At 33.5% G+C, this 22,863-nt stretch overlaps 3 protein-coding genes across 4 annotated transcripts; all 3 read right to left on the reverse strand.

The window, feature by feature from the left end:
* Window positions 1–1,544: 1,544 nt before the first annotated feature.
* Window positions 1,545–4,361, reverse strand: LOC133680528 (gamma-interferon-responsive lysosomal thiol protein). Its single transcript, XM_062103532.1, has 5 exons — window positions 3,900–4,361; window positions 3,703–3,768; window positions 3,429–3,569; window positions 2,225–2,317; window positions 1,545–1,989 (listed from the first exon to the last, which is right to left on the reverse strand). Exons 1-5 carry the CDS (start codon window positions 4,170–4,172, stop codon window positions 1,795–1,797), a joined length of 768 nt encoding a protein of 255 aa, XP_061959516.1. The 5' UTR covers window positions 4,173–4,361; the 3' UTR covers window positions 1,545–1,794.
* Window positions 4,362–7,063: 2,702 nt separating this feature from the next.
* Window positions 7,064–10,259, reverse strand: LOC133680495 (cinnamoyl-CoA reductase 1). The gene is made up of 6 exons (XM_062103483.1): window positions 10,030–10,259; window positions 9,760–9,932; window positions 9,466–9,651; window positions 9,190–9,352; window positions 7,866–8,052; window positions 7,064–7,497 (listed from the first exon to the last, which is right to left on the reverse strand). Exons 1-6 carry the CDS (start codon window positions 10,145–10,147, stop codon window positions 7,353–7,355), a joined length of 972 nt encoding a protein of 323 aa, XP_061959467.1. The 5' UTR covers window positions 10,148–10,259; the 3' UTR covers window positions 7,064–7,352.
* Window positions 10,260–17,675: 7,416 nt separating this feature from the next.
* LOC133679786 (mitochondrial import inner membrane translocase subunit TIM22-4-like) lies at window positions 17,676–21,169 on the reverse strand. Of its 2 annotated transcripts, none has more exons than XM_062102481.1 (4): window positions 20,735–21,169; window positions 20,289–20,479; window positions 20,106–20,178; window positions 17,676–17,933 (listed from the first exon to the last, which is right to left on the reverse strand). In XM_062102481.1, exons 1-4 carry the CDS (start codon window positions 20,925–20,927, stop codon window positions 17,848–17,850), a joined length of 543 nt encoding a protein of 180 aa, XP_061958465.1. In that variant the 5' UTR covers window positions 20,928–21,169; the 3' UTR covers window positions 17,676–17,847. The 2 variants fall into 2 exon arrangements, with proteins under 2 accessions (XP_061958465.1, XP_061958464.1); XM_062102480.1 differs by having other exon boundaries at window positions 17,676–17,961.
* Window positions 21,170–22,863: the final 1,694 nt, after the last annotated feature.

Here is a 22,863-nt window from a genome sequence, read left to right on the forward strand (position 1 = left end):
AAGATGCATGGGACGACGGGAGGACATGAGAATCCTAGTATTAATATTGGCTTGGGATGTCTGACTTTTGTGTGCTAACGGACAAATTTACTGGACAGAGACCCCTGGCTCCACCGTTATTATTATTTGGTCATTCGCCATTTTCAAAAACCATGAGAAAATTGATGTGCCTGAGTCATTTAATTATATTGTTTCTGATCACAAGATTATCATGATATCACGTAATCGACAGCGCATATTCATGGGTTTCGATGAACAATAGTTTGTGGGCGTCCTTAGCAAGTAAAGATGATAATTTAACATGAAACATGATAGATACTTTTCTTTGAGATAGATCTTTTTTTTTGTTCATTCACTTTATTAGATGAATAATAAATATAATATGTGCATTGTTAAACATGATTCGAAATCCAATCCAAAATATACACATTTGTATGTTGTCTTATAATCCAAGTATAATTATTCGTTAAATCTGCTCATATAATTGTTTAGTTTTTTCTGCAGAAAAATAGATATCTCGACATTCTTCCGTCAGTTGTACAGTTTAATGTATTGAGGTTGAAATCAATTGTGAATTTAACTCATCTTAGTATATGAAAACTGATTTGAAATTTTTATCATTAAAAAAGAATATAGATAAGAAAGAATATAGTAATCAGTTAAGTCTTAAGAGTCCCTTGAATTGTTTTTCTCGAAAGAAAACGTATCACCTGAACAGAGGAAGAGGATGGACATCGAAGGAGCATAAGAGGAAAAAGAAATTTAAAGAAAGAAAGAAAGAGGCCAGGACGGTCTTGGTAGTAGGCTCAGCTTATTTAAGTCCAAAACTGGATCTGGTAATTTGGGCTTGGAAATGGAGAGCGATTGCTTGAACCAATCAGCCCATCAAAGAAAAAGAGCATTCCACGAATACGAAAGCAAAAGCCGCCGACAGAAGGATTTGAACCTGCGCAGGAAAGCCCAACAGATATCGAGTCTGTCTCCTTAATCACTCAGACATATCGACGGGGGAGAGGTCTGCTAAAGATTTTATTTAAACTTTAAGAAGTAATAACCACGCCGACGTATAAACACGACTCTCATGAATCCGTGTAAATATTCTGGGAGAGATGAGAGGGTTCAGTGGATGGTTGCTTTAACCAAAATCAAGCTCAAACAAAAAATTCCCGACGTAGGTGAGACAGAAAGCGCTAATGCATATTGCATATAAGACCATTTCAAAGGCGTGTAACAGCTACTGCATTTAAGTCTTGCTAGTGGAGAATAGAACCGTGATGACAAAATCTGAACTACTGGATTGTTCCGCTCGGACGGGCACACCGCACACCTCCACCTGATGTGTAAATCGTACAGGTGATCTTGTTAACATAGGCTCAACTGATCTATCAGAACTCCAATTCTTAGCATCGGCTATCCACTGCTCCGCTCAAGTGCCTTGATCTCTATAAAGGTTCATATTAGATCCATGCAACCAACCACTGCACCGTCTGTTATCAAGCAACACCATAATACAGGCTACAATTATTCTTCGAGACACATACCTGTAGCTCAATTGATAATATATACCGGCAGCTTATCATCTAACCATATCCCAATCCCACAATCACAGCACAATGTTATCAAGTAGTAGATGACTATAGATAGATAATGCTCAGTCGAGAAAAGGGGGGGAAACAACTTTAGACATGAGCCTGAGTACTGCTAATTTGACATCATTACTACAATGCCAACAACAAGGGAATCAAACTCGGAAAGTAAATAAAATCGAGATGCATAAGCAGCCCTGATCTTCATCTACTGCATCCACAATGATGTTGCTGATCTTACTGATTCCAATAATGTTGATACAATCGTATCCCTGTAGCAAACTGGAGGGATTGATTTTGCTTTTGCCCCTAGGATGGAATGGCGAGATTGGTTGCTGCAAGCTTTGGGTGTGGCAGTGCCTTTGTAGGCCTTGCAGATGTAAGTTATGAAGTCCTCGTAGTCCTAAAAAAATCACAACAGAGTAATTTCTAAATTCCATCAAGTAATCCTCTAAAACTAAAAAAAATAAAAAGTAAAGAGAAATCAATAACCTATGATCAATCATCAATGGTTCATGAGTGAAGAACAATTATCATAAATAGCAAAATTGCAACTGGGTTGCAGAAAGTTTTGGTGACAAAACTTTGTAGTCGACAAACAACACAAATTTCTCATGGTTGTAGTTAAAAGAACAAACCTCATAAAGTGGCTGTCCATCCACCACCACCCATGGCACATATTTATGTGGAGGCTGAAGGGCATTTGTTTCAGCAGCATACTCTAATTCAAGCTGCATAGAAGTGCCAAATATAGATCCAATAAGTTTTGTGCCGAAAACAATTTTTGGACCATCAAATAAATAACATAATGGCAAAAGAGAGAAGGAAACATTAGGAAGTCAGCAGAACATTGAGTTATCTTCTTGCGGTATAAGACAATGAACACTTAGGTGGGAGGCCAAAATGAAATACAGGTAACCAAGCCACAAGTGGGAGAAATGCCAAAGATGACATGATCACCGTACATTGAAATTTCAGAATCAGAGTTCAGGTTTCTAGTTGCATGGGCTTTTCTCTTAGAACCATTTGATTCAAGCATTGCTTCAGGCTTTCCTCACTGTCGCAAGGCATTAAACAGAGGTCTGAAGCAAGTAAAATCGTTACAGGGATTTCAATATATTTATTCCATTTCACTTTCACCTCACTGTCCATGTATTGCCTGCCCGAACTATCCCTCTTCTAAACAGTATGCTGGTTCTTCAGATATCTAATGAGCACAACTTTTCATCTGCATGATTCAAACTTTTCTCTCTTCCAAGCTTCAGAGTTTAGTTTTTTGCCTATAACCAACCAGGCAGTATCTTCATAGCAGGGTAAAGAAAACAAAACTATTTTCTTACCCCCTTAAAGTCAATCCAGAAAATAAAACCACAGTAGCGAGTATCATAAGATTATAGCTAATTTCTTAATGCATTTGCTTCAATCAAAGGCGTTTCCCTACTTGTGCCCCAGGAAATTGAAAGTTAAGACAATTTTGCCTGACTAAGTTCAGATCGTCATCAGAATCTGTAAAAAATCACTGTCGAAACTTTATTGGAGCTTCCTAGCATCAAAAAATCATGAAATCAAAGCCTTAACTTCATTGTGCGTCTACATAAAACTCCAGCTAATATGCAATAGACCAAATCATCTTAATCAACCAGATACGAGGTCCACACATTTCAATGAACAACTTAAAAAAGCAACTGTTGATTACTGTAAACTAGGAGGAATCACCACATATGAAGATCTATTCCTGGTAACTTAATTTGTTAGTTCATAGAGAATACGGTGACACAAAATTGCCTCACACAACTTGAATTGATTCATTCAAAAGCATAATAAATCTAACAGTAAACTAACCTCATTGCCATATCCACCAGTATAGCACTCGGAAACAAGCTTTGGATCCAAACCCAATTCTTCGAAGCATGACTCCCATTCTGGGTACTTTCTCTCATAAACCAATTTCTCAACACAGTAAACAAAAGGAAAATGGTCTTCCTGCATCATAAACATCACAATTTTAAGACAGAGAACCAAAACACACAAATACCAATACTGGGTACCTTAATTACCACGTTAAAATTATTCTAAACCAAATCAAATCACGCTTGAAGAAATCAAGAAGTCTAACCAATTTAGGCCAAGCATGAATTGCACAAGCTTCCACTGTATTCAATAAACATTCATATGGACCATGCTGCAATTTAAACATCAAATAAACAAAATTTAGCAGCCTAGCAATTCCTTGCCCACAAAAATATGTGACCTTTTCAGTTGGATAATAGTCAATGAAATAAAAGCTCGAAAGGGTCAATTTTTATAAAGAACCTGGCAAACAAAGGTGTCGTTTCCTCTGATTTTGGCATTGCCCCAAGGAGAGAGGTAGAGATCAACGATGGAGAGAAGATCTTCATCTTCAACGAGCTTGTCAAGGTAATTCACTATGAAATTGGCACTGTATGGACAGAGAGATTCATAGTATAGTGCCAGGGAAACTTTATCAGAATTTGAAGGGAGAATTGTTGTAGATGAAGAGAAGGAGAAGAGAATCAAGAGGTAAGTGAGGAAAGAGAGGGCGGTGGTCGTTAGACGAGAAGCCATCACTGAAAGTTTATGATTTTTTTAATTAATTATTGTTCGCTTTAATTTGAAGAAGAGGAAGGGAGATTAGGTGGCTACGACGTTATTTGAAAGTGAAGATGAGGATAACTTGGAGCAGTGAGAGTACATTTGAAGACGATTTTTCAAGGAAACAAAAATGATGGATTTTACAGGTGAATGTCAGCTGACTCTGCCACCACATAATACGCTGCCAGCACAGTCAAAACGGTCCATTTATGCTATTCCAGGCAAAAAAACTACGACAAATTTTTTATTTATTAGAATCATCCACTGCCTTGATTTCATGTGCCCTTAGTTTTCAACTACAGTGTAACCCACGCTATGCCGCCATCTAATTCAATTTTATTTTTTTTAACATAGGAAAAACTCAGGCAACAATAATATTTTTTTTAAAAAAAAACCCAATGCCCGTGCTTGATTATATTCAGTAAAATCAGTTAATTTAATAGCTTGATTTAAATTGAAGATAATGATAGAAAATGAATCCTAATTTTTTTTTGACAATAATTAACTAGAAAAAATAAGTTATTAATATCATAAATATAAGAAGAATAAAGAAAAAATTACTGAAACTCAAAGTTACTTTACTGTAAATATTATTGTGAATATCACCCACAATCACAAGAGTTTGTTGAGACGGTTCAAACTTTACTGCAACAAGATGCACAATTACATCAAAAGAAGTCACATGGATCGGTAGAGCAACGTCTTAAAAAAGCAAACTAAACAAAATACATTGAAATGAGTATCCAGTTTATATCCAACCAATCAATTTCAATTAATTCAAGAATAAAATTTATTTTGGAAAAATAAATTTAACAAAGAACAATAAATAAAAAAAACCATAAGATAACCAAAACAAATAAAAAAACAAAAGGCATAGAAAGCATATAAAAAACAAAATTCAATTTTCAATTAAATAAATATCAAAAGAAAAAATTGAAAAAACATTAGTTTAAAAAATGATTAAAAAATAAAAATAAAGCAAACCCCAGACATACCTCTTTAGAATAGGTTAATTTTTCAGTGAAATCTCAAACACGGGCTTAACCAAAAAGTTTAAATTCAAATCAATTTACCGTTGAAGGATGAAATTGAATAAAAAAATTAAACTAAAAAATTTGCAAAGCATAAAAAAAAAACATTCAAATGAATGAGAATAAAATCTGATATGAAAAAAATAATAGGGGTGAAATTACAAAAAAATAATAAATTATAAAAGTTATCTTAGATGATATAAATAGAAATTAAAAGAACGAAGATCAAAATATGACAAATAAAAAAATCAAACAAGAATGAAATTGTAACAAATTTTGCTTTGCATAAATTATTTTAAATGAAACAAATATTAACTAGAGATCAGGGACTAAATAAAAAATAAAGAGAACTTGAGGGGTTGGTCTAGGAAATTGTAGGGTATAGCGCAAAAATTGAGAGAAAGAGAAGAGAAATAAAAAAAATAGTTGTCGGAGCCAAACTGGAAAGTCGTTCCATGCATGTGCCACCATTACATGGAGGAGACGCCGAGATGAATTTAAAAACACTTTGAAACGATGTTTTTAATTATTGGAATCAACTGCACGTGTCATCTAAATAAAACAGGTTGGCTGATGTGAGCCCAACACGTGTTAATGAATTAATTTTTTTAATTTATCAAAAGATAAAATCAATCCTAGCTTTACTCAATAACAATGAAAAAAACAACAGGGCAATGGCAAAAATGCCCTCAAAACCAAGATATCAAAATTTAAACCCCGGGAGCAAAGAGGTATTTTACTGTGCAAATAAAAAGGATAAAATCAAAACACTTTTCTTTAGTAACCAAATTTTTTTTTTGTTTATAAGAGCAAATGTATTATTTTACCGTGCATCTGTTAATTAAAAATATAATTTTACCCTAAATGGCATCCAACAATATATGAATCTTAAAGGGTGTTTATGATATTTTATTATGCAATTTAAAAGTTAAACAATTGCCTTGCCCTGGATCAATTTAAAAATACTAAAATGCTTGTATTGCAAACAAAATTCTACTCTCAATCATGAACATTGTGCTTTTTTTAAGGGCAAGAGAGTAAATCCATTATTTCCATCCACAAGGAAATGTATCCAGGAAAACAAGGAATTCAGTACCCCTTTTTTCTTCTGTTTTTGTTTTTAATTTTCATGTGCTAGAAAATAAAAGTCTAATAGTTTTTTTTTCCTTCGAGAAGTACTGATTTTGGATTTCCAGGCTTAGACATTAAAATGATGTTTAAAAGTATAGTAATAATTGTTTTTTAAAGTATTTTTTATTTTAAAATATATTAAAATAATATTTTTTTTATTTTTTTAAAAATTAATTTTAATATCAACTATCTAAAAACATTAAATACATATTAATTTAAAATAAAAATAAAATTTTTTTAAATTTTTTTAAAAACACTTTTCACCTCCAATACCAAAGACAGCCTTTCAAAAATGGCTTCTCAGGCTACCTGTAGCCCAAATTTATTTTATTTTATTTAAAAAAAACAGGTTCATTTCCCAAGAAAGATATGAGCTCCTTCAGGTTCTAGCCCTCATACTTAAAAAATGTAGAAATGTTGATGGGTTTGCGTGCAACATTTACGTTTTACCCGCTCCTTTGATCTTGCACTTGCCGAGCACCACCTCTCCCACGCTCTTAACACCACTAAAGGAGTCTTACCTCACCTCAGAAGATGGACTATGATCTCTTATGATCAAATCATCAAAGCATGAACAAACAAAATTCCCCCTTACTGAAGACTGTTACAGGACACCGATAGCACATATTTTAAATGATTGCATATCATAAACAGGAGATAACTATCAGAAAACTAGTTGTTACAAGCATGCAACTGCAATGATTTTGTTGAATCGATCCCATTCATGCTAATTACCAAGAATTTAAGACTTTGAACCATCAATAACAAAAGACACGCTGAAATGCGGAGAGAAAAGAGAAGACGAAGCAAAGCAAAACCAAGGTTTTTGTTTTTCTTCGAATACATACACCTGTTCAAACTGTCCACATAGCAAAACGGCAACACTAAGACCTGCGAACATTACAGGAAACCTCCATATGCAAGCTGTGATTGTTCCTGCACAAACACACTAATCAGTTCTACCCCATAGATTGATCCCTGAAGCTTTTTCTTAAGAAATGAATCCTTTGCTCTTTAAACTTTCAACTGCATCCTTGATAATTTGCTCCATGGGAATAAATTCTAAACCCAAGTCCATCAGCTTCTTGGCTCCATTCTTTGCCCTCAACAACCCAGGTTGGGTATCCTTCGGCAACCTACATCAATAGGCACATTAAGGATCAAGCAGTAATGATTCACACCATCAAACAGCCAGAAAGAAGTTTTAAGATCTCGATGAAGCAGGGGTGGCAATGGACGGAAGTTTGATCCACAAAGCAACAGCAAGCAATTATGTACATAGGTTTAATGCTCCTCGCACATGTACATCCACGTCCAAAGTTTAGATAAATTATGTAGTAGAGCATTTTGATGAGGAAAGTATAATTCAGAATATAGTACATGGTTTCAATACTGTTTTGCAGACAACAGACAATCAAATTCCTAGGCATAAAAAATGTACATAGGTCTGGTCAAATATTCATCACACAGTACACACTCAGAAAAACAAACTTAAATTCTTTACCTAGGAATCTTATATTCAGGATATAGCTCAGCAACCTTGGCCACAAAGTCACCATAATGAGATATAGCTTCAACACACAGGTGTCTGCCAGTTGCTGATGGGTTCTCATACACTATAATATGTGCCAAGGCTACATCTTTAAAATGGACAGATCCCAAAAAGAAGTTCTGGTATGTCTCAGTGCAGCCTGCAGTAAGGACAAAATGTCATTGTTAGTGCTTTCCTTATTCAAGAAATCATAATAGCAAAGTTTTTAAATTAGTTTCAGTTTGCTAATGAAGTAGAGGAAATTGAAATCCAGGAGTCAAAATGATTGAGTTAGTGGCTTCTTAGCAAGATACTTCCATAAACATGTTTGCACGTCTGCAATAGTATAATGGAATGTTAGCTTATTGAAAAAAGGGTATGCACAAGAATAGACAATCAAAACTAACAAAAAGTTTAATCTTTGTTCCTGGTTCTTGCAATTTTCTATGCATTTTCCTCAAAATCTTTTCCCCGACACAGCTACTATCCGGCAGGAGAAAGAGGTGCATTAGAAGGAAATCTAATTGTGCTGTTGAAGCTATAAGCTATAAGCCTATAAGTGCAAAAGAAATAAAAGTGATGTTGGATTCTAGTTCATGACTAATTCTGCTGTTCTACAAACTATGGATAGGCTACTTCTATGATCTGACTGCTTAGAGTGTCCAAGTGCCAACTCGATTATGGCAAGGAAGCTAAACATTGACAACTTGTTGGGTAGGTGGGAAGTGGGAGGGAAGATGAAGGACTGGAAGGAAATTGAACCAAGTGAACACTACTTCCCTTGTTCACAAATAGTAGCTAAAAAAAGGAAAATTTAGCTTCCATTTAACAACCATAAAGTCCTTTCACTCCCAGAACATGTGGACACGGGGAGGAAAGCATGATTTAATTATTATTTTTTACCCTTCCTACTCGCTTCCTCTATTTCTACACTCGGCTCTACCAACCAAGATAAAGAGAAAAGAACTTCAATCTTTTCCACACCTTTTCCTTCGTCCCTAACTTTCTTTCTGTTCACTTTCCCCATTTCCTAGTGTTACTCAAATTACCCCATATCTTAAACCAGACATCCACAATAAGCCACATGCTTTCAAACTCTACTTTCACCTCAAACCTCAGTCAGATGTCTCAGATTAACTGGTTTGAATTGCAAAAATAATGTACATTCAAAGAAACATAAAGGTACACAGCCCTAACACTATATGAATCTTCAACGTTAGTTGACGAACATACACATTTCCCAGAATGACAATGCAGTTAACAAGTAATCATAGACTGAGTTAGTGAACAACATAACCTTGGAAAAGGCGCACAAGCATCACCATGCTAGCATTCAGCACCGGTGAAATAACCGGACCCATAACTGTACCCGGATTCACCACCACCACATCCAACCCCTTCTCCTTTGAAAACTCCCACGCAGCTTTCTCGGCTAGTGTTTTTGACAATGGATACCAGATCTAATCACCACAAAAAAACAAACAAAATCAACCACATTATAATCCACAAAAGTCAACAAAGTAATATTTATTAGGAAATAAATTAAAAGAACAAGACACTAGTCGGTACTCACTCCATTTTGCTTGCAGTACTCAACGTCCGTCCAGCAATCCTCATTCTTGATGACGTCTGCAGGCCAGTTAGGACTGGGCGTAATAGAAGAACTCGAAGACGTTACCACGACGCGCCTGACGCCGTTCTCCTTTGCCGCCGTTAGTACATTTATTGTTCCTTTAATTGCCGGATCCAGAAGCTCATTCTTTCAGGAAAAATAAAGGCAGAAATGCACAGAAATTTTGTGTAACTAAACAAATAAGAAATCAATCAAAGGCAAAAAGGCGACAAGTTATCACTAAACCTCTAGTACCTGAGGATCATGGACTTCATCAACGATGCACGGAGAGGCCAGGTGAAAGACGCCAGCACAGCCGTTGATTGCGGCGACAATGGAGTCATAATCGAGGAGATCGATTTGGTAAAGACGGAGACGCGTGTCTGCTCCTTCAAGTGATTCTAGATGCTTCGTCTCCTTTTCATCCTCTTCAATTCAAAATCAGAGGAAAGAGAATTAGCAAAACACCATAGGACGACCACTGCTAACAATATTGGACGGACTACAAGTCGTTTTTGAACTTACTGAGATTTTTTGCGGTGGCGTGAACGGTATACCCACGGTCGAGAAGGAGACGGACAAGCCAAGAGCCAATACAACCGCTTCCACCGGTAACACACACCACTTCTCCTTTCTTCGACATGATTTCTTCCTTTTTCTTTCTCTCCTTCGTGTTCTTGTTTCACAGACTTCAGTATCTAGCTATGTGCTTTTTTATAAAAGTATGTTCGGTATTGCGTTATCTGTAATAGGTTGTAGTCCAGAAAAGTTGTTTTATAAAATATATTTTTAATGGAGATTGATTTGAAAAAATAGATTTGTGATCAAAATTAAGGATAAAAAAAAAATAATTTAATGTGTTTTATTAAAAATATTTTTGAAATTGAGGTTATAAAATAATTTAAAAATATATATATTAATATTGATGGTTTTTAATTCAAATACTGTCGATTTAACTACTGCTATTATATAATGAAATAAATAATGAAATAAATATATTTTATTGTTTCATTAAACTATTTATAATTCCATCACATACGAAATTCATCAGACAAGAACTACAGTTTCCATGATTTTTTGAGCGTGCAACAAAATCAGGTAAAATATCATCAGAAAAAAAATTGAAATTACTATCAAATTTTGTAAATATCACGTCATCATGTGATCTCCTTTTTAATTTATATAGTGTTATTAAATAATATTAAATATTAATTTTTTTTAATAAAATACAATTAAATATTAAATATTTTTACGTTTTTTTTTTTTTCAGAGAGTGAAGTAATAATTCACACTCCACTGTTCACAACAGTGGAGAGTGAAGTTTTGCTGAGAGTGAATTAATTCACTCTCCACGCAGACAAGGAGAGCACCCAAAAGACTAAGGGAAGAGCAAAGGGAAAACAAAAGAGAGGAAAATGGTTTCAGTAGGCCAGCCCTCCATCACCGTCATCATCATCTTCAAGTGTAGCAACAATTACGAAGACTAGGGGAAGAACAAAAGGAAAACTGTTAAGAACAACCCTCGTGGTTGAACAGAAGAAAAATGTTTTCAGCAGGTCAACCCAGCTGTCTCCCTCGACGCCTCCAGTAGCGCCATGTCCAGGTAAGAACAGTTCTCATGGTTTTCTCATCTGGACAAAATTCATCCATACCCAAAGCACTGGTAAAGGAAGAAAGATGGGAGCACCTTTATACTGTGTTTATAAACACAGTTGCATGAACAAGAAACGAAAAGCATCTAATTTCTGCTTCAGCAAAATTGAGTTTTGAACGCAGATAAAAGTGGGGTCCATGCATGAACACTGCAACTCATTTTGTAACCAAACGATATGTTGGTACTGTTAAATGAAAACGCTGCCGCAAACACTTAGCAAAACAGGCTCAAAGGATAGTGGATTAGTAACGATTACCATTAATATTAATATTAACATTAACAGTTAATATTGCAAAAAAAAAAAACACAGCTTTTCTTACAAAACATTATTCAATTTTTTTTTTCATTCTTTCAGCTTTTATTTTATTTATAACCTTTAAAATTATGTTTATTGTAAATTATATTTCATAATTTTTATATTTTATATTTTATATTTTATTCAATTATTTTGATATTATTACATAAACCACGAGTTTGACAGATTAATTTAATTACTATAAGTTTTTTCTATTTTCTAGCTATTTTTTTTTAGTTTCATCATTCAACACTAAATTTATTTAAAATTATGATTCACGATTTATCTCGGTTTATTTTTTATAAAGTTATCCTTATCAAATAATTTGGTTGATTAAAGTCACTTTTTATGTTTTTTTAATTGATATTTCAATTTTATTCTTCATCATTAGATTTATTGAGGGAAAAACTTTATTTTTTTTGTTTATTTTTTATAAGATTATCTCTGTCTCATGACTTAAGTTACGGGCATGATAAGTTAACTTGGTTGACTTACATTTTTTTTTCTCAACTTTATCATTCAATATTGGATTGATTGAGATTTAAATCTCATGATTTGTTTCGGTTTGCTTTTTATGAAGCTATCATCTTTTCATAACTTGAGTTTGGCGAATTAACTCAAATTAATTCGAGTAATTTTTTGTGTTTTTTTTTAATTTTATATTTCAAGACTAGGTTGGTTGAGAATTAATTAAACAATGGTTATTGAATTTAGTCTGGAGGTTGACCCAGCCAAGAAGCTGGGTCTCAGGTTACACGGATTGGCCTAAGTCAAAAAAAATTTCATGCTTGAGGTTTTAATATTTTACATGAAAAAAAATTCAAAATAACACATATAGATGTAGACTATAAAAAAAAAATGTAAGATGTGAAGTGTATTATAGTTACCCCACATTAAAAAACTAAAAAATAATTTATATAAATATAAGCTATAAAAAAAACATATGAAATATAATATATTTATCACATATTGAAAACTTAAAAAATAATTAATATAGATATAAATATAGCAGATCATATGGAAAGCAATTTGATTTCAGAATATGGCATATGGCTTGCAGCAGTTTTATTGTTTGAAATTTTATGTTTTATAACTATAAAATCATAAAACATAAAAATTGTTTAGCCCCTGCAAAACTAAACGTCAGGATCCACCACTGCCTAGAAAAGAATAAAGATCATGGATAGATCAGTCAAATGTCTGCTGTATGCGGCTCAGGGAACAATCCATTACCTGTGAACATTATATTCCGGATATAGCTCGACGACCTTTTCCACAAAATCACCATAACGAGTTATAGCTAGCTCCGATACACAAGTGGCTACCGGATGCTAATGGATTCTCATAGACCATGGTATGCGCCAAGGCTATCATAACTGCAGAATTTTAAATTACTACTAGTTTCTTACTGAAGGGAAATTGAATACTCTGAAGTGCCTCGATCATATATGAGCTATAGGTCGGTCGAAGCTTACTGACGAAATAGTTATACGTACATGTATTTGGGTCCCCAGATAAATGTTAGCCTAAATGGAAGAGGTTGTAAGCACAAACAGACATCAAAACTAATGAAAAGATCTATGGTTCTAGTTCTTAGAATCTCAGTTTAGCTCAGCCCAGAATATCTTAAACCGGACATCCAAAACCAGCCATATCTTTTTAAACTCGACTTTCACCATAAGCCTCTTTACAGACAAACTAGAAGGTAGCCAAGCAAAGTTCATTCAAAGAAACAAAAATGCCCACTCAATTTGCACCTCAAAAACTTTATGCAACAATCAGCCACATTAAAGCAGTCCTAAAAACTCTCTTTAAATGCTCAATTCTTGTTTCAACATATATTTATTACCAATCTTAACAATCAAAACGATTTAAAAACTGCAAAATGGAGGCGGGAATGCACACCACAGTTAAAAAACATTGTGATTACTTAGATCACCTTGAAGAATGCGCACGAGCATCAACATGCTGGCATTCAGCGTTCGTGGGATAACTGGGCAATGATCATGGCAATCTTTACTGTTATCAACAACCATTTACTTCATTTTGTTATGGTTCCTTTCTTGTTCTTCAAATGTTAGGTAGTGTTTGATTATTGTTTCGGGATAAAATAAATATAAAATACAAGATATAATTATGTTTGGCAGTAATGTATAAGATAAAATGACTATATTTATATCATGTTTAGTCATAGTGAATAGTCCAAGATAAAATATATATAAAATACAAGATATAATTATGTTTGGTAATGATGTATAAGATAAAATGACTATATTTATATCATGTTTAGTCATGGTGAATAGTCCAGGATAAAATTAAAAAAAATATTTTACTCTTAATATATATTGTTATTAAACTTATATTTTTTTAAAAATAATAAGATATTATTTTTTTAGTTTATATTAAATATTGAAATTAATAATATTATAATAACTTTAGTTATAAAAACAAGGACTAACTTGACGGGTTGTCCTCAAGATTCATGACTTGAACCTTGTCTCAGGTTGATCTCAAGTCGGGTTTTAAAAATTAAATAATAACTATTTCTATTCATACGTTGACTCAAGTCAACCTGTGTTGACCTTTCCGGCCTATAACCCGAGTCTTGTCCTGATTGATGCCCTACTCGGGTCAACTCGGGTTAACCCTCTTGAAACGTGACTGAATGTTGCCCTGGGTTGACATCCAAGTCGGATTTTAAAACTATAATAATAACGTACTACTTTTATTCTTACGCCGACTCGGATCAACCCAAGTTAACTCGTGACTCGAGCTTTACTCCAAATTGATTTCCCGGGTTGGGTTTTAAAACTATAATAATAATCATTTTTATCTTTACATATCTTAGTTGAACAACTTTGTAATTAAAAGTTTTTTATAATAATATTTAAGAAATTAAAAATTAAAAATATTATCTTCAGAAATATATTCTCTCTATATTTCATGTTTTGAAAGTATAAAAATTCATTCTAAAATTATTACCGAGACATATTTATTTTTATATCTCTACCTGTTCAACTATACACATTTTAATTTCTGCTATTTTAATATTTTTTATCCTAAATTTTCAACCGAATTAATGCGGGTATCTTTTCAAAAGTTTGTAGAACTTGATTGATGTTGTAATTTTTTAAATTATAAGAGTCTACATGCATCAAGACCATTTGTACCACGTGGTGGAGAATTAAGCCTCCAAGGACAAGTTGCTGAATCCATAGCAAGAATATAATTTAACTTCTTTGATAACATATAATTCTTCAAAGGGTACATCTATTCCATATATATTCTAGTGTTTACTTAACATGAAATATGTTAATTATTTATAAAATAATACCCATGATCGAGCATAAATCGACCATGGTAATTTTATGCATGGTAATTTTAAATTGAATTAGTATATATTTCCATGTCTTTTAATTAGCTGGTTATGAAGCATTTGCATGTTTATTGAACTAAACAAACTCACACTGAAAATGGTTAACACTAAAATCTACTAAAAAACTACAAATTTGTGATAATTTATTTTCATAAGAACCTAATTATTTAAAATTAATGGCACCTATATTTTATCACTTTTATGTTAATATATTAATTTGTATGGAAAGTTTGTTTGAATATATATTTTTCAGATTCATGATATATTTTTTTAAAAAAAGGGGCTGAATTTGAAATTAAATTATAGCTGTGAAAAGGATTTGATGAATTTGTTGCTTGAAATAGAGTAGAAGGAGAAGCAAAGTTAAGAAGGTGGATAAGCAAGCAAGAAGAAATTATAGTGTTTTTTTTTTACCCATAAGAAATGATTGCAGTAGATGGGACCCATAAACGGGAGAGTTTTTCGCTAGCGAGTTGGCGGGTCCTATGGTGTATCTACATGCCAATGGGACCCATAAATTTCTGCAGGATCTTTCAGTGCAGTGGTACATGTTTATAATTGTGGGACCTATGAAAAAAGGTGACCCACCTAAGAATTGATAATACGTAGCAGAATATTTCTGCTTTTCACGAACAGTTGACAGACAATTTTTTTGCTAAAGAATACAGTTTACAGCCATTGACCATTCTACCCTCATTTCGAGCACTCTCCTCTAGCTAATAGATACCCTCATCTCAAGCTCTCTCCTTTAGCCGATAAATAAATTAATTATATATTTGTTATGATCTTTTTGAAAATAAACATCAAATTCAAATATAATTTTAACAAAACAACTTTTTATTTAACAAAAATTTACATATATTTTAATCTAAATAATTACAATTAAAAATAATTTTTCTAAATTTATAAAAAACAAACACACTTGCATTAGGAAATCTCGCTCTATCTCTAGAACCTAGACTGGACTTGATAGATTTATAAGCTCCGAGACAAGTAAATGCGGGCACCCTGTAAGTTGATTCCCTATATGATTATTTGTCTAAGTGCATTATCACCTCATAAACAAACTCATTAATCCACGTCATCTAAAAACTGATTCAAAATCAAGAGTCAAATGTCCTGTGGCGGAACGAGCAACAACACATATAATGCCATAATTTAAAGCCATACATGACGCATCAACAAACATAACCCACAAGGAGTTTTCCCAAAACTGCCCCTGTGATGCATGCTTTTCAACAAAATGAAATAGCAAATCTTAAAAACGACTCGTCTTCTAACCACCACCAATGCATGCTAGAAAAAGGATAAACTAGATTGAAGCAGAATCAAAGTCCAAAAAGAGGGAGAGGTGTTCGACATGGATTGTAGGTTACCTTTTGGTGACCTGGAAACTCCAGTTACACACAAGCCGTCGCTCACGTGTCATGTTTTCCCCTTACCTTAAAACAGAAATTATAAAGAAAACTAAATGGTTTAGAGTTTTCAATGTAATTCAAGACACAAATTATTATAGATTGTGATGCTAAAATTTATTTGGGTACGGTGTGTAATTAAAACGAGCATAAATAATATTTTAGTATTTTTCATGTTATTTTTTCTATTTTTTATTCAAAAAACTGTTAAGACATGTGGTAAAAAGTTGTTGATGCATGTTTTACACGTCCTAACGAGTGAGCAGTGCCTATGCTATTAAGGAGGCATGTGAAACACCTTCCAGGGATCAAATATTATAATATGTTGTTTAGATAATGCGCATACATATCCTATTTTATATGATGCAATGCATGTAGATAAATTTTGATTGAATGACTGCTAAACTTAGAAAACTTAGGTCTGATATGACCACCAAACTCAATTTGCACTCTTAATATTTTTTTGATATTTAAAATAATAATAATATTAACCAATACACTAATACAACCCAAATCAAGTTCGTAGCATAGAAAACGTTACAAATTTTAAATCAATTCATGAAAAAATCATCAAAACATTCTCGTATGTGCACCCAGTAGCTTAGAAAGGCATGCCCCTAGCTGCAAATGTTTTGCAACGACCCCAACCCCTCCGCGAATTTGCTTTAGAGCCATTCTTTGTGAGATTTTAAGACGAGTGACCATTGTTTCAAGTAGAATCTGAAGCGGAGAAGAGACTAATCCTAGCAAACCTCCTACAAATACACACCAATAATAAATATATAAATAAAACAAAAGGAAGAAGTAGACATCAAATTACTGGCAACTAAGACCCTCAAGACCAAGCACTTCAAAATCAAGAAACCAACAAAAGATGACACATATATCGATTGAATGAATAATCAAAACTCGTTTTTTTGTTTGATCAATGATTTTCATTCTGTACCTCGGATTGAATTCAATGTATCCTATCGGAAAATTCTTTGTTTTCTTTTAGAATATATTTTACTTGAATTAAGGAAACAGTTTAAGTTTGAGATTGAATGCCTTTTATACAAGAACAAAAATCTTAAGTTATCACTTACCGGTTCTGATGATTTTTTACAAGCATCTTTAAGTTGGGATCGATTTTTGATATTTGGTGACTTTGGTTACTGTATGTTGCTTTCTTAATTTTTAAGTTTTTCTCGTTTTTCCTAATCTGCAACTTGACTGTATACTGTCAATAAAGTTGTATTTTTTGGTTAGAAATTTGGGTAACCAGCAGCCTGGAAGTTTTTGTCACATCTTGAGAACCGTGGCAGATGCACAGAGTGTTGCTAGCGGCTGCCGCTAGCAACCCTCGTTGTAATACAATCCACACCGGATATTCTCAGGGTGATGTATCAGTCAATGAAGGGGCAGAAAATCGAAAAAGAAATCGTACAAGACTACGCGAAACTTGCTCGTATATTATGGTCATTCTCCTTCGTTGAGGGCAGAAATTTAATTCGAATAAAAAATGAATGTGTATAAAAAAGAACTAATTTCTCTGCTAGCTGCTAGACTGCTAGGTCTCTAATCCAAAGCCAGCCTGCAAAACTGGATCCGGGTCCTTGTCCACTCAAGTATGTCTGTCTAGGAATTTCTCTATCAAAACTGAGAATGCAGCAAACCCAGCGCAACCAAAGCATGCTGCTTTCGGACCACCTAAAAAAAGACAGGAGTGTAAGATAACCTGGAAAGGGGAAGCAGAGTGAGAGCAAAACAAACCGCAGACAGGAAAGATAATGAATGATGATAATCCAACCAAAAAAACGCAAGAAAGAGATTGCATATTGAAGTGTTGATGTTAAGAGTGAAGTGGATAAGTTAAAGCCAACAGCCATTGCCATAGCATTTTAGAGATGGTTGCAAAATTAGCAGCTTGAAAAATCAAACTTGAGTTTTTCCCTAAATAACTCAACATCAAATTTCAAGTGAAGCAGTAGACTGAGACACAGATAAACAATGGTCGGGGCCAGATAGATAATTCCACGAAGCACAGTTCAACATGACCACACGTCGTCATCAATGCTAATAGAACTCTAAATTTATGGGCGGAAAACTTCCAACCCTTAATCATCCATGCCATAACATTATCTATGGATGGCATAGTTGGAAATCCAACCCTTAATCATCCATGCCAAAATGGATAAGCCTTCCATTGTTGAAAATCCAAATCCATCTAGAAAATACCAAAAGGAATTGGCACTAGATATCATAAAATATTTGAAGAGAATGAAAAAGCTAATGATTTGAAAGGTTCTGACCTGTAAATCTGAACCTAAAATATGTTCCTTAAAGATATTCAGGCGGTTGCGAAGCCCTAAATAATTGTTAAGGGGGGTAATTTTTTTCATTAACAAGAAAAAAAATTATGGGGGACAATTGATCATTTTTATTTGGACTTGTGTGAAAAGATTAAAAAATATAAGGACCAAAGAGAAAGTTCAAAAAAATAAAGGGGGCAATTGTCCCGCTTCTCTATAGGGTATATTCACCCCTGCAATCAGGATACAGGTCATACTGCTGAGATCAAGTTGATAAATGAACAGGACTCAAAATAAACCAAAATGATGATGATAATAGTTAAAGAGAAAATTAATATTGGTTAACACCTAGGTTTATTCACACTCTTACAGGTTTTGAAAGACCAAAACTATCCTGAGCTTGTACGGGTAATTAACTGACACTACAGGAAAATAGCTGTTTAACAGGAGAGTGAAATCAATTAATAAAAAAGAGCAAAGTTCCTAACAGGAACAGCCAAAAGTGAAGCTGCTCCTTTCATTAGCCACGTAACAAAAAAAAAGAACGGTGAGCTTACGTCCTTGCATCACCATATTAACACTGGTCATTCAAGAGGATGGAATATAAGGATGATAAAGTGCATAAAGAAGAAAGTGGAAAGGTTGTGGGATGGAAACTATCCATCATTCTAGTTGTTTAAATGCGGGAAGGAGGTAAACAAAAAGGATTCAGATGAGGTAAAATCAGAAAACTTTCATGCCATTCATGCCTCTTCTTCCGTATTTTCCAATTTGGAAGGATTGAAAGAACTGAAGGGATGAATTCTTCCATTCCTTTCTTGAGTATACAACTATCCTACCAAACAAGATGAGCACCTCTTCCACCTACAGTCTAAACCTATCCACTCCCTTTCCTTTCCATCTCAATAACACAAAGTGAACAGTCAAAATGCCTAAAATATTTCACCACTCTCGTTGCATTCATATACAATTCTCCACATTTTCCTAAGTTTTTCCCTTTGGTTTCCTAATAAATAAAGTTTCTCTGTTCCTTCGAAATTGCTTCGGAAGTACATGCAAGTTCACCACAGATGTCATTTAGTTCCACTAACAAGATACTATCGGAAAATATAGTCAGAAATTCTTAAGTAAAATAGACTACTTGCATACCATGCCCAAACCATGCAGGTTAATTTCATCAAAATTTAATCTGACATGTAATTTTATCATTTGGACCACGAGACTATGCAAAACACAGAGCAAATACCACGGGGTCACAACATCAGAAATTTAACTTTATGCTTGATGAAACATCCAATATTTGAGTCGTTTTGCATGCATAAATTGCAAGGTATGATACAGCACATGGATTCAAAAAACTAGCACCGTTTTGATTCAATGAACATCGTTTATGAAGCTGTGCGGGGGAAGTGAATTGATTGGATGGTATCAGGCATGAACTCACAGATTTAAAAGCTCTAAGACAAGTGAGTGCTGAGTTGTGTAAATGAAATCCATACCTTGGCTACTTAATCTCAAACTGAAAGCAATTAACAAGAGAAGTATTGAACATGGGCCAAAAAAAACATACCTTTTGCTGACATGGCACCTCCAGTGACACACCCAGCAACTACAGTATTTGTGGTGTCATGTTTTGCTCGTGCCTAGAAACAACCAACCCAAAATAAGCTCCTATCGGCTATAACGAATTTTGAAACTTCGAAGATACATAAAAATCATGGTTTTTATTAGTGCATTCTCCTTAGTATATTACCTTCTCAGCAACACACTCGGCAGCTGAGAAAACCAAGCCCATAATTGCAAACGCTTTACAAGAACTCCAACTCCTCCGCCCCATTTGCTTTGCAGTATAAATAAATTGCTGCCTTCCTGTCATCTCATCTTGCATAATAGGATTATCCAAGGCACCAAGAAACAGTCCCATGAACAACCCCAGCCCACCTCCTACAAACAAAAATTTCCATTTCACAGAACGCATCGATCATTTTACTTCAAACCAAAATCCTCCCAAAACCAATCATAAACGACCCCAGAAATTTAAAATTTCTCACTCTTAGAGGCTAGAATTATTGAAAATTCAATCCACCTATTACCCCTATAACAACATAAGAGCTTATTATTGAAAGCACGTTAAAAAAAACATTAATTGCAATGAGTTGAAAACCAAAAGGGAAGGTAAATTAATCAACCAATCCTCACCCATGACTCCACTAGCCACACTGCGAACAGCACAGTTATTCCAAACTTCCTGGGCACGAACCTCTTCTATTGTAGGCATTCTAAAAGGCTGAATCTGAGTGGGCGTTTCTCCAACTTTCGAGGTCGAAGAAGAAGCAGCAGCATCACCACCATTAATATTAGATTCACTTCCTGGATTATCATTGCTAGCCATTGATAAAAAGCATACAAACAAGAACCCACCAAAGCCGAACAAATTTAAAGGCTAGGGAATAATTACTAAATTTATATGGCATGGAGGTTAAGATGGATCAGGGGTTTTAGCCGCCATTGCATGAACGGTGTTGGGGTTCAGCTGGGGTTTTGAAGAAGACGAAAAGAGGCCAGTCACGAGGTTTTAATCGTGGGCTGCAAGAAGTGGCTTGTACGTTAGCAGAATGACTATAGATTGGAGTGTTCCTGTTCCATGCCAAAAGTTTGCCCTCTTTCGTGGTAAAAGAAGCTAAACTGTGAGGCCCTTAGTACTGGGCCTCAACCCCAATTGATCAGGCAAATATTTAAACCCATGGCCCAGAGTGGATCACTCTAATTAGCGACCTTCTCCTCCGTGTGGCAAGATTATTTTTTTAGGTTAATGTTGGTGCATTAGTTTTTACTTGATTAATTTTATTAGTTTTGAAGCTAAAAATAATGTAAATTTTAATTTTAAGTGATTTTTAAAAAATTTAAACTTATAATTATTAAAAAAATAAATTTAAAATTTAACCAATTAAACTACCTTTCATGTTTCTTTTCTTGTGATGATGCTCTAATTAATGAGCGAGATATTTCATGAACTGCGATCAGCTTGAAGCAACTATGCATCGTATGCGGATCAATATTTTGTTAGCTTGTCCCTCTGGATTTTATTCTGCTTGAGTTTACAACGGCTTGTATTGGTTTGACATGCATTGTTATATTATATGGTACCTGCCCTGCATGCATGTTGACATCAATCTTTCATACTAGCGACATGTCTTCTCTTTTAATATTTATTTTTTAAATTTTATTTTTATTTAAAAATATTTTTAAAATGTTTTTTTTAATATTTTAACTTCAAAACGATTTAAAATCACATGAAAAATAATTTTAAAAAATATTTTTTTAAAAAAATACTTTTGAAATAAAAAATAAATAGATTTTTAGTCATCGATTCTTATTATTTATTTCTCAGGTGAATTTTTTTTTCCATTGCATTAAATTAAAATTTTACTTTTATCAATTTGTATGGTGTCTTATTAGTTTTTTTTTAATGTTGCGAGATCATGTTTGAAAATTATTTTTATTTATTTTTACTACAATTTAAATAAACACTCATAACAATTCAAACTATTTATATTCTCAAGAAAAAAAAACTTGTCAAGATTTCTTTTTTTATTCGTGTAATTTTTTAATGAAAACATATTTTTTAAAAATCACAAGCATGGTTTTTAAAATAAAAATTTATCATAGTTTTAACATAAAAAATAAAAAGAATCATGCTTTGATGTTTTAAGCTATTTGATGGAAAAAAACAAAAGAATAACTAATTTGAGAATAATATATAAAAATTAATAAAAAATAGAAAAATATTTGTTTTATTCTCACTGAGTAATCCTGAATTTGTTTTAAAAAAGTCCACATGTCATGGTCCTATGTAGTTATTCATACAATAATTACTAATATTACAATAAAAAATTAATCGTGTTTCAAAATTATAGCATAGCCAGGTAACTTTGTAAATATCATCTTAATAAATTTATTCGAAGATCTTTAAAATAAAAAAAAAGTATTATTTGGAAGAGAAAAAAATAAAAGATGAGGGGCGAAGAATTTCTTAAAAGAAAATAGGCAAGGTGTCTCGAAGGTTATCCCATGCTTCTAGCCTAAAAGCAAGAATATGAAGGCTTGTGCGCCTAGTTTTATTTCCTTTTCTTTGTTTTGAAAATAAACGGGCGAGTGAATATTTTTAAATAGGAGAACAAGCCCTCCACTCGTATGTTTTACGATCACCTAAAAAACAAGGTTATGAGTTTTTTTATATAAAAAAAATATAGTTTTTAATGTGCATTTATTTAAAAATACATGAAAAATATTATAAATCTGTTTTAACTCTAAAACACTCTTTAATC

The sequence above is a fragment of the Populus nigra genome, chromosome 19 (genome assembly GCF_951802175.1).
Source record: "Populus nigra chromosome 19, ddPopNigr1.1, whole genome shotgun sequence".
Taxonomy (NCBI): Eukaryota; Viridiplantae; Streptophyta; class Magnoliopsida; order Malpighiales; family Salicaceae; genus Populus; species Populus nigra.

What these genes read in the sequence shown, in the direction of transcription:
- LOC133679786 (XM_062102480.1), bottom strand. Translation starts at nt 20,927, where the DNA reads ATGGCTAGCAATGATAATCCAGGAAGTGAATCTAATATTAATGGTGGT. An exon ending in TGTGGCTAGTGGAGTCATGG is followed by an intron (nt 20,480 to 20,734) that starts GTGAGGATTGGT and finishes TTTTGTTTGTAG; the next exon opens with GAGGTGGGCTGGGGTTGTTC. An exon ending in CCGAGTGTGTTGCTGAGAAG is followed by an intron (nt 20,179 to 20,288) that starts GTAATATACTAA and finishes GGTTGTTTCTAG; the next exon opens with GCACGAGCAAAACATGACAC.
- LOC133680528 (XM_062103532.1), bottom strand. Translation starts at nt 4,172, where the DNA reads ATGGCTTCTCGTCTAACGACCACCGCCCTCTCTTTCCTCACTTACCTC. An exon ending in ACGACACCTTTGTTTGCCAG is followed by an intron (nt 3,769 to 3,899) that starts GTTCTTTATAAA and finishes TTTAAATTGCAG; the next exon opens with CATGGTCCATATGAATGTTT. An exon ending in CTGGTGGATATGGCAATGAG is followed by an intron (nt 2,318 to 3,428) that starts GTTAGTTTACTG and finishes ACTTCTATGCAG; the next exon opens with CTTGAATTAGAGTATGCTGC.
- LOC133680495 (XM_062103483.1), bottom strand. Translation starts at nt 10,147, where the DNA reads ATGTCGAAGAAAGGAGAAGTGGTGTGTGTTACCGGTGGAAGCGGTTGT. An exon ending in CGCCACCGCAAAAAATCTCA is followed by an intron (nt 9,933 to 10,029) that starts GTAAGTTCAAAA and finishes TTTGAATTGAAG; the next exon opens with AGGATGAAAAGGAGACGAAG. An exon ending in CCTGAATATAAGATTCCTAG is followed by an intron (nt 7,498 to 7,865) that starts GTAAAGAATTTA and finishes CTATTGATGTAG; the next exon opens with GTTGCCGAAGGATACCCAAC.